Source organism: Otolemur garnettii, unplaced genomic scaffold (assembly GCF_000181295.1).
Source record: "Otolemur garnettii isolate 467f Iridium unplaced genomic scaffold, OtoGar3 scaffold00094, whole genome shotgun sequence".
In the NCBI taxonomy this organism is placed as follows: domain Eukaryota; kingdom Metazoa; phylum Chordata; class Mammalia; order Primates; family Galagidae; genus Otolemur; species Otolemur garnettii.
Genome location: NW_003852489.1, coordinates 4,379,145 through 4,390,576, shown reverse-complemented (window position 1 = coordinate 4,390,576; position 11,432 = coordinate 4,379,145). Strand labels below are relative to the sequence as shown.

General features: G+C 37.8%; 1 protein-coding gene and 1 pseudogene across 1 annotated transcript in view; both read right to left on the bottom strand.

Annotated features, from left to right (window-relative positions):
* The window catches only part of LOC100946324, a 1,432-nt pseudogene extending 246 nt beyond the window's left edge, over positions 1 to 1,186 (bottom strand).
* The window catches only part of MED13 (mediator complex subunit 13), a 118,393-nt gene that overhangs the window by 14,917 nt on the left and 92,044 nt on the right, over positions 1 to 11,432 (bottom strand). The window contains exons 21-27 of the mRNA XM_023516600.1: positions 9,748 to 9,967; positions 8,994 to 9,185; positions 8,589 to 8,812; positions 6,151 to 6,293; positions 5,243 to 5,401; positions 4,943 to 5,128; positions 1,608 to 1,756 (exon numbers count right to left, since the gene is read on the bottom strand). Of these exons, the coding sequence (XP_023372368.1) occupies positions 1,608 to 1,756; positions 4,943 to 5,128; positions 5,243 to 5,401; positions 6,151 to 6,293; positions 8,589 to 8,812; positions 8,994 to 9,185; positions 9,748 to 9,967 (1,273 nt within the window). The remainder of the gene's footprint in view (positions 1 to 1,607; positions 1,757 to 4,942; positions 5,129 to 5,242; positions 5,402 to 6,150; positions 6,294 to 8,588; positions 8,813 to 8,993; positions 9,186 to 9,747; positions 9,968 to 11,432) is intronic.

Sequence of the window (11,432 nt, the reverse complement as noted above, 5' to 3'; positions counted from 1 at the left end):
GCCTCCCAAGTAGCTGGGACTACAGGCGCCCACCACAGCACCTGGCCATTTTTTGGTTGCAGCCGTCATTGTTGTTTGGCGGGCCCGGGCTGGGGATTGGAACCCGCCACCTTAGGTGTATGTGGCTGGCACCCTAGCTGCTTGAGCCACAGGCGCCGAGCCCGAAACACCTGTCAATTTCAGCTTCTAGAACATAAAATTGTGGGCCTGCATGTTTACTTGGATCATAAGAAAAAACAGCCAGTAGGTAATGAAACCTTTTTCTCAGCAAGGACATTATGTCTGCATAGCATTCACAATCACCTGGATTAATGGCCACTAATGCTCCTCTACCCCAAATCCTATCAAATTTGCTAATATTTGTTCTAGGAAGATCAAAAATGTTGTAACAATACAATAAAATGGTCCCTGAAGAACTTCTAAAAATATTTTATCTAAAAAAAAAAAAATTTTGTCTCTAGGAATTTCTGTGATTGGTTCATCTGAGTAAGAGAGACTGTTTTGTAAAAAATTCTCATATCCCAAGTTCACAAATTTCCACACCAACTACACTGTGTCCTAGGTCTGCAAACCATTTCATCTCAATGCTTTTCCACAAAGAGGAAAAAATGCCCTCTTTCTACTCTCACCTTTAAGAAAATCATGTTTTCTTAAGGAAAATATCAAGAAAACATTTCTTTAATAATCTGTATTATTTCTATCTCAAAGTCAGTTTCTGATAGAGGATTTCTCTGTTATATACCAAATACTTCTTACTGATGTCCTTATTCTTAATGAAATGAAATTCTGGGGTTTACCCACTTGTCTTGCCATTCTTTCAGAGTTAGTACTTGGTTTTTCTGTACCTCAGTATCAGGGTACTCTTTAATGACAAGTAAAGTTTTCATAGTGTCTCCATTTTTGTATGTCTCCAAGGCCTTGCTCACAGCAGGCTACCTACCCGAGTATTTCTATTCTGTTCCTTGTTACAGACCTGCTGAGAATGACAGCCCTTAAAGTCATATAATAATTCTCAAAGGTACTGTAATCCTATACCTGAGTAAAAGATATCATGAAGTGACACTAAAACTACAAAGGGAGGACTAATACCAAGCCATCTAGAAAATATAGATTAAAGGGAAAGCAGAGCCTTAGAGACCCTCTTAAGAATGTACAATTCAAAGCATTGATGTCTATGAGGAATAAATGTGTGTGTTACCTTCACTTTGTAATTTTTTTTTCCTTTTTTTTTTTTTTATTGAATGGTAACTATGTACATTAATGCACTTCTGGGGTACAGTGTGGGGTTTTCACATGCCATCCGAACTACTTCCGTCAAACTGGTCAACACAGCCTTCATGTCATTTTCTCAGTTATTGTTTTAAAACGTTCACAATTCTACTCTTAGAAAGATTCACTATAAGATAAACCTCAGAAGTGATCCCTCCAAACCCCCTCCCTCCACCCATTTCCCCTTCCCTTCTCCCTCCCCCCCACTTTGTAATTTCTAAGGAAAAAACAGTGTTCTATTTCATATATTAATACATTACTAAGTTAATGAATGACTTTATAGATAAACTAAACTTTTTTTTTTATTTTGATAAACTAAACTTTTAAAACAAAGTTACCTTGCCAGCATCACCACCATGGGGGTAATGAGATCCTGGAGAATGTACAGGAGACCCAGTTGGAGATGCAGGAAGAATATTAATGATATCAGGGTCAAGATCATCCCCTGTATCTAACAAATCAAAGATAACCATTCCATCTGCTCCATCTAAACCAGGAGAAAGAAAAGAAATTAAATACTCCATTTTCAATACCCTATGGTCATTTACCAAAAAAGTTAAATGAATAAATTTTAAGGAAAATGGGTTAATTTAACCAGCATTTACTTAGTGTCTACCATGTGCCAAATCTTGTGCTAAAGGCCATATAAATAATCATGCATAAACAAGTATGTGGTAGTCTAAATAATGCCCCCCCAGATGTCCACATCCTAATTGCAGGAATCTATGAATATGTTACCATAAAGGACTTTGCAGATATGATCAAGCTAAGGATCCTGAGATGGAGAGATTATTCTGGATTATCCGGGTGGTTCCAATGTAATCACAGGGGTCCTAATAAGAGGGAGGCAGTAGGGTTAGAGTTAGTGAAGGGGATGTTATGATACTACACTGCTGGCATTTAAGATGGAGAAGTGGCCATGAGCCAAAGACTGCAGGTGGCCTCTAGAAGGCAAGAAAACAAATTTTCCCTTAGAGCCTTCAGAAGGGATCAACCTTGCTGACACTTTGACTTTAGCCCAGGGAGACTCATTTTGGACTTCTGATCTCCAGAACTGTAAGATAATAAACACATGTTGTTTTAAGCCACTAAATGTGAACAGGGGTGTCCAATCTTTTTATTTCTCAGCCACACATTTGAAAAATAAAAGTTGTCTTGGGCCACATATAAAATATACAAACATTAATGAAAGCCGATTAGCAATAAAAACGTCTATGTATACTTTCTGTGATATCCAACACCACAGATAAGCCAAAAAAGTCCTCACAGAATCAGCATGTAGCCCACAGGCTACAGGTTGGATACCCCTGGTGTAATACTTTGTTACAGCAATAGAAAACTAACACAAAGCAGGGTGGCGCCTGTGGCTCAGTAGGTAGGGCACTGGCCCCATATACCGAGGGTGGTGGGTTCAAACCCGGTCCCGGCCAAACTGCAGCCAGGCATTGTGGTGGGTGCCTGTAGTCCCAGCTACTCGGGAAGCTGAGGAAAGAGAATTGCCTAAGCCCAGGAGTTGGAGGTTGCTGTGAGTTATGACACCATGACACTCTACCGAGGGTGATAAAGTGGGACTCTGTAAGAAAAAAAAAAAAGAAACTAACACAAAGCAAACACAGTATGTAGGAAATGGGTAGGGCACCAGTCCCATATGCCGGAAGTGGCAGGTTCAAGCTCAGCCCTGGCCAAAAAATAAAAAAAAATAATAAAAAAATAAAATGAGACTGTAGGAGTCCTCCCTCCTGTCAACAGAGAATATGCTCCAAGATACTCCACCCCAGTAGATGCCTAAAACTCTACATGGTGCCAAATTCCATAAATCCTATATATTTTCCTAATCATAAATGCCTATAATAAAGTTTAATTTATAAATTACACAGATTAATAATAATAAAATAGAAATATACAACAATGTACTATAATAAAAGTTATATGAATGTGGCCTCTCCCTTTTACCTTCTTAAAATATCTTATTCTACTGAAGCACGACTAATTGAAACCAGAGAAAGCAAAACCACAGATAAGGGAGGATTACTGTATTCATGATTAATACCCTATCCTTTGTTTATTTAAAAAAATAGTAAAGTTATATAACACACTAAAAGGAGGGAGAAAAATACCCAGACTTGTGATTTTAGAGATGTGACATTTTTTAAGGTAGCTCAGAGTAACAACCAATTACTTATTTTCTCTGCTATTAAAGAGAAATCTGTAAGTTCACCTAGAATAGTACTCTGTCCCCCCCAGAAAGAAAAGTTGTGCAAAGTACCTCCTACTCTGGCAGTTTATATTATTATTTTGGTGAGTCAGGATTATATTTTATTTTATTTTATTTTTTAATTAAATTAATTTTTTTTTTTAAAAATTTAATTTTTTTTTATTTTTAGAGACAGGGTCTTACTCTGTTACGCAGGCTGCAATACAGTGGTAGATCATAATTCACCACAGCCTCAAACTCTTAGGTTCAAGGGATCCTTCTGCTTCAGCCTCCTAAGTAGCTGGGACTCCAGATGTGGACCACTGCACCTGGCTTATTTTTTTGTTTTTCTGTAGAAACAGAGTCTTGCTATGTTGCCCAGGTTGGTCTTCAACTCCTGGCCTCAAGCAATCTTTAGCCTCCCAAAGGGCTGGTGTGAGCCAGCAGGCCTGGCACAAATTGATATATAAAGAGACATAAAATGAGCTTATATACAGGTATTTCAAAAGCATAAGCATAAACCTGTATTAATCTTTTATGAACAACTATTACCTTTTAAAATAAGTAAAGATTTGGAGAGTGGCTCATGCCTGTTGTAATGCTAGGAGGATTGCTTTGAGGCGAGGAGTCTGAGACCAGCCTAAGGAAGAGCAAGACCCCCCTATCCTATAAAAAAGAGAAAAATTAGCTGGGCGTGGTGGTACACATCTGTCTTTAGTTTCAGCTACTTGGGAGGCTGAGGCAGGAGAATCACTTGAGTTCAGGACTTTTGATGTTGCAGTGAACTATGATGATGCCACTACACTCTAGCCCAAGTGACAAACTGTGACACTGTCTCAAAAAAAATAAATACAAATAAATATGTAACGATTATGAGATAATTCATAACATCAGTTCTGATACTAATAAAGTAGAAAAGTGGGGGCATTAGTTTCCAGTTTCTGTTTTAACAAATTTCATGAACTGTTGGCTTAAAACAACACGCATTTATTCTTACAGTTTTGTAGGCCAGAAGTCTAAGATTAGTTTCATTGGCTGAAGGCAAGTTGTTGGCAAGGTTGCACACCTCTAAAGGATCTAAGGGAGTATCTGTTTCCTCGTCTTTTCCCGCATCGAGAACTGTATTCGTTGGCTCATGGCACTTTCCTCCATCTTTAAAGTCAGTGGCATAGCATCTTCTGAATGTGCTTTCCTCTGACGCCACCACATGATCTTCTCCTTTTCCTTATAAAGTCAAACCTCCCTCCCCCTCCCTCTTATAAGGATACTTGTTATTATTGTTTAGGACCCATCAGCATAATCTAAAATAATCTCTTCATCTCAAGATCCTTAACTTAATCACATCTGTAAAGTCCACTTTTTGTAATACGAGGTAACATTCACAGGTTTCAGGCATAGGACATGAATATGTTTCGGGGGCCATTATTCAGCCTACCAAAATGGTCAATGCTTAAAAATCTTTTAGAACAATTCACCTACCATTGTTGGGATTAAAAGCTAAATCCAAATTTTCAGTGGTATAAGTAGCTGAAGCTACTTGCACAGAAGCAGAAGTAGGGAACACAAGTATATGAGTACATGATGTATCCTGTGGGGTATTTAACTGAGACGTCTGCATGTTTAGAGTAGTGCTTCTTCCAAATACAGAACCAGTTGACACAGAATCTGAATAGAGAATGAAAGGCATTTTCTTTTAAAAATGAAGAATAAATGTTATATAATGCTCAAAAACTTAAGTGTATTAAGAATTAAATCTGATATAAACTAAAGATAGCTAACCTGGCATAATAACAAAAGAGCCTTGAGGTTCCATAGCTACTAAGCAAGCACTCAAAATGCTGGGGGAGTCTGCAGCAGATATACCACACATTCTACACATGTCTTTGAGCCTTTTACTTAGAGACTGCAAGTTTCGACGACTCAGCAAACAGCTCCAATCTGTGGGCATCAATAAAAATACATACATATATCTTCAAAGGAACAGCATTGTTAGAAGTAGTACATGATTTTTAAATTAGTATATTCCTTAAACAGAAGCCATTCTCAAGCCAAAAGTCATACTGTTGATGCTACTCAATATCCTTTATCCCCCAACTTTAGCATATACCACATTCAGTTAGTATTTGCTGAACAGAGGAGGACGTGAACAAGCTAAAAGTAGAAAAAAATCAAAGACAACAAATAATTGTGGTAATGACACTGACTGATATTCAAATCAAAAAATAGTAAAATGTCATTTTAAATTTTGAATTAAGCCATTTGTCACCTAGACATATGTGGTTCTTCTTTAAAAACAAAATAAAAATTTTATTTTCTGCCCTTTTTTTTTTTTTTAAGAGATAGAGCTTCACTTTGTCACCCTCCGTAGAGTGCTATGGCATCACAGCTCACAGCAACCTCAAACTCTTGGGCTTAAGCAATTCTCTTGCCTCAGCCTCCCAAGTAGCTGGGACTACAGGCACTGGCCACAATGCCCGGCTATTTTTTGGTTGCAGATGTCGTTGTTTAGCAGGCCTGGGCTGGGCTCAAACCCCCAGCCTCAGTGTTACACGGCTGGCACCCTACTCACTGAGCTGTGGGCGCTGAGCCCATTTTCTGCTTTTTATTCAGCATATATGTAGATGTAGTCTGAATAGCATATGAATTAAGATAAAGCAAAAATATAAATAATAAAAGCACAATTTTACCTTTTAATTCTCCATGACCAATCCTTCCTAGACGACCAATTACAACTCTCCATGGTAATGAACTCATTTGTACAAGTCCTAAGCACCACTCCCAAAGTTTCTGTAGCCCAAATCTTCTAGCAGAACCTTTTTTCCGACGAGCTCTATTATATGGAAAAGACAGTCATAAACATTTCTAATATTTATATGACATTTCAAGAGGGCTCAAATTTGGGAAAAAACGGTCTCTTAATTTTAATGCTTTACACCTCACGCAAGTCCTCAACAAAAATATACATAAAACCATAGGCTTGGTAGTAAGTTTATGTTTTCTCAATAGATAGCATAATATAATATAATCTTAGGTTTTTTTGAGTGTCCACAAATCACTTCAATTCATTAGAAACAATGCTCTACACTAGCAAACTTTTTGGGAGAAACAGAGTCTCACACTATTCCCCAAGCAAGAGTATCAGGGGATCAGCCTAGCTGATAGCAACCTCTAACTCCTTGGTTTACGCCTTCTTCATGCTTCAGCTTCCTGAGTAGCTGGACTATAGGCACCCACCACAACACTCAGCTAGTTTTTCTTTTTAGTAGAGATGGGGTCTTGCTCTTGCTCAGGCTGGTCTCAAACTCTTGAGTTCAAGCAATCCTCCAGCCTCAGGCTCCTACAGTGCTTAGACTATAGGCAGGAGTCACTGCGAATTTTCTTTTTAAAGAGCTAATACTTTAAGTTTTACAGGTCAACACGATTCTGTTTCAGGGATTTAACTTTGCTGCTACAGCACGAAAGCAGCCACAGATGATACCCAAACAAACAGGAAGTGACCATATTTGGCCCATCAGTTGTAGCAGTCCAATCCCCGTTCTACATGTAGGTTAAGAATGCCCAACAAAACCCCACACTTCTAGGACCAGGCAATATTGTTGTATGCTTTCTGCATACGTGTCCTTTATTAGGCAAGTATGTAACACAAGCACCATGTAGCTGAGCAATAGTATCTACCATGTGAGTACCAAAGCACTGTGCCTTATTAATTTACATACAATATTTCACTTCATCTCAACAATGCTATGAGATAAATAAAACCATCCTCTAGATTTTACAGATAAGTAAGCTTTTCTCAAGATTACATGACCAATAAGTGGCAGGGTTGAAAATGTGAACCCAGATCTCTGACTCCTCTGACTCCATCATTGTACCTTTTAACCATTAACTCACTTCTACTTTATTAAGACAGTAAAATGGCAATACTATCTTTTTCTACTCTCTTCGTCAACATTCACAGATAAGCAAGTATATTCTTTCCAAAGCTTAATTAGCACAAATATCATATAAAAAAAATCAAAACTGTGTCAAAGATGTAGGGTAGGAAGCACTGTTCTAAGATTTTTTAATATAGTCAATAAAAATTTATAAATAATAATACAAAATTAATGTTTCTACATTGTTTCTCTAGCAACACTAAGGCCTAATAATCATTAAGTATTTCTGCATATAACCAATTTCCTAAACTTAAAATAATAGAACTTTTTTTTTTTTTTAGAAATAGTCTCACTTTATCACCCTTGGTAGAGTGCTGTAAAGTCATAGCTCACGGCAACCTCCAACTCCTGGGCTCAAGCAATTCTCTTGCCTCAACCTCCCAAGTACTTGGGATTATAGGCACCCACTACAACACTCGGCTATTTTTAGAGGTGGTGTCTTGCTCTGCCTGGTCTCTAACTTGTGAGCTCTGGCAATCCATCTGCCCCGGCCTCCCAGAGGGCTGGGATTACATGAGTGAGCCACTGTGCCCAGCCCTCAGTCAACTATTTTAGTAAGGTAAATGAACTCAGTTAATTAGGGTCTATAACTTAGATGGTACATGAGGGAAGTTTAAATGTTCTATAGATGCTTTAGTAGACTGTTTAATTGCAGAAGGGCCTTCTCATTCCATGTTTCAAAAATTTTCAGCTAAAATCACTGCCTCAACCTTTATAACACAGAACTTTGGGATCTTAATGTTTTATTCTCATGTAAAAGAGATTAAAATTATTTTTAATTATCTTAATTGTATAATATAATTACTCTTCTGGGAAGCCAGCATGAGAGGATTGCTTGAGCTCACAAGTTCGAGACCAGCCTGAGCAAGAGTGAGACCCTGTCTCTACTAAAAGTAGAAAAACTGAGAGGCAAGAGGATCACTTCAGGCCACGAATTGGAGGGGGCTACTGTGAGCTATAATGCCACCATGGCACCCTACCCAGGACAACAGCTTGGAGATTCTGTCACAAAAAAATAAAAAATAAAATTATTCACTACAGAAGACACCCACAATCCAAGTCTTAATATTTTAATGTATACAACCTTCCAAATGGCTTTCTAGTCGTTAAAAATAATACATAATGTGTGCATATATATGAATTTTTTAAAATGAGATGATATAATGATATACTTAAGAAAATATAAGTACCTATTTGGAACATCGATGTTAATGATACAAGTTTCTAAAAGTTCTCCATACAGATCTGTACAAGATGCAAGAATCCACCTTTGATCATGTGATAAACAGTAGCCCACAAAAAGAACATTGTATTTCTGTCCAGCTTCTCCAAATGTTTCTCCTAGCTCTGTCTGTTTGTCTTTCACTGGAGCCAGAATAAAAGGAGGTGTATAAAGTCGAATACACTCTGGTCTCTGTAAAATAAAAAATTACGGTACTACACATTCATAGAAAAATGTTTTTAGAAAATGTAATTATCTACTCATTCATAAAATCATTGAAAAGGAGAGGTAAACAAAGAATTTCACTCAGTTTTGCATAAAATCATAAAATGTACAGTCATTTAATAACTTTGGTCAGGAAAAATATACTTACATCAGGACTCTTAAGAGCAGTTTCCAAGGCTAAACCTGGACCAAACCCAGTCAATGTTTTCACATTGGTTGACGTTGGAAGTGGTCTCCGACACTGGGTAAAGGCCGAAAAAGCTAGGGATTTTAAATGCTGAGTATAGATTTGTCTATCTTCATGTTTCACAGGTTGCAACAAGTATTGACAAGGAATAATCTAAGAAATACAGGAAAACATTATAAATGTTAACCTTCCAACACAGAATAAAAACAACTGTGGGTCTAAAACTCTAAAACCACTTTACTGGAAAATTTAAAACCTACTTTAAATAATAATTTAAAGAATTTTGTTTCCCTACACATTAGATAGCTTTTTAGTAGTACATTTTAACCAATGGATCCTAAATAAAGGACTATCTAAAAATCTTAAGAATTTTCTACATAGCAATTATACTAATGCCACCATTAGAATAAAGAATTTAAAATTTCTTCAAATTATTGTGACTAATTTCTTTCTACAAGAGAAATATTTCATGTATGTAATGTAATCTTTTTATTTCCCATTTTTACTGTGGTATGGTATGATTTTAACATTTACCTTTAATAGGTCTCTTAAAAAAAAAAGCTCTTAATATTTCATTACAATGTCACTTAAAGTAAAATCAATATAACAGAATCTGGCTTTTAGATAACCAATTTGAATACAGAAAAGTAATATCTCAAACTTCTGACATCAAACTCTAAATATGTATGTAACTCATAACATTTATCACTCTTACCTGTACAGAAACAGTACTCTTGATATGTGGAGGAAGAGTCTGGACCATTTCTAGAAAGCATCGAAGTAGCCCCAAAGTCCATACGTTAGAAGAGTTAGTGCTCTCATCTTTATTTTCATATGTAAAGGGATCAATTATATAAACAACAATTGCAGGTGGATAGGTTATGGCATGTGAATCACCATCTGTGGGGATTCCTACTTTATCCCAGTCCATTGTGCTAAAATTTGAGGTAGAAATAAGAAAAAAGTTGTTACTTAATTTAAGGTAGCATCAAAGCAGGTTCTTAATAACCTTCCCCCCTCTTTTCGGTGGGAGATGTCAGAGGAATTCTCTGAAAATGGAGGGCATTTCCTTTTCCCCAAAGTGACCTATAAAACATACATGTAATTTTAGGGTACAAAGACCCCTGCATTAACAGATCTTGCCCTTGAAAGAAATAAAGGGCCAGGCATGGCGGCTCACGCCTGTAATCCTAACACTCTGGAAGGCCAAGTGGGCGGACTGCTTGAGCTCAGGAGTTTCAGACCAGCCTGAGTAAGAGTGAGACTAAAAAAAAAAATTGAAAAACTAGATGGACATTGTGGTAGACATGTGTAGTCCCACCTACTGGGGAGGCTAAGGCAAGTGGACTGCCTGTGCCTGGGAGTTTAAGGTGTCTGTGAGCTGTATGATGACGCCCCCACACTCCACCCAGAGTGAGACTCTGCTGGGGAGAGGGGGAGAAGAGAAGAATAAATGGGCAGAATACGAGGGTACTGGTACACCTCCTGGTAGTGGGACTCAACCACAACAGGGACTTTACCTAACAAATACATTGTAACCTAATTGTTTGTACCTTCCTATTAATTCCAAAATATCTTTTTGGGTTTTTTTTGAGAGTCTCATTTTGTCACCCTCGGTAGAGTGCTGTCATGTCATAGCTCACAGAAACCTCAAACTCCTGGACTCAAGTGATCCTCTTACCTCAGCTTCTGGAGTAGCTGGAACTACAGGTGTCTGCCACAACCCCCAGCTATTTTTTGAGACAGGGTCTCACTCTGGCTCAGGCTGGTCTCGAACTCCTGAGCTCAGGCAATGCCCCCCGCCTTGGCCTCCCAGAGTGCTGGGATTAAAGGCATGAGCCACTGTGCCCAGTCCAATTTTTTTTTTTTGAGGAAGAGTGTGCCACGGCAAGACTGTATCTCATTCTCGCTCAGGCTGGTCTCGAACATCTGAGCAAGTGATCTACTCACTTTAGTGTTCCAGAGTACTAAGATTACAGGTGTGAGCCACCACACCCAGCCCAGAATAAAATTCTTAAAATCACAGAGTATCTGAAACAAAACACTGGTTAACACTTAAGAGATAAAATTGATGCAAAGATAATTCTCTTAGTTTGGGACCTATCCCAAATAGCTGCTCAAAATCACAAAGCTGGCTAGAAGCAGAGATAGACCAGAAAGAAATGAAGTTTTCAGACCTAGTCAATGGTCTATAATTTTAAATTATATACATTTATAGCACATTTCATAACTTTAGTGATGAATAAGCTTCATGATTTGACGGGTGCTTCGATTTTTTAACTTCTAATCTAGATGCTTGAGATGGGTGGATCAATCTGGGTAATAGTTTGATTTTACCCACATTATGAAGGGTATAAATTTGGGCATAATTGCATCCTGTGTAGTAAAAGACATAACTAA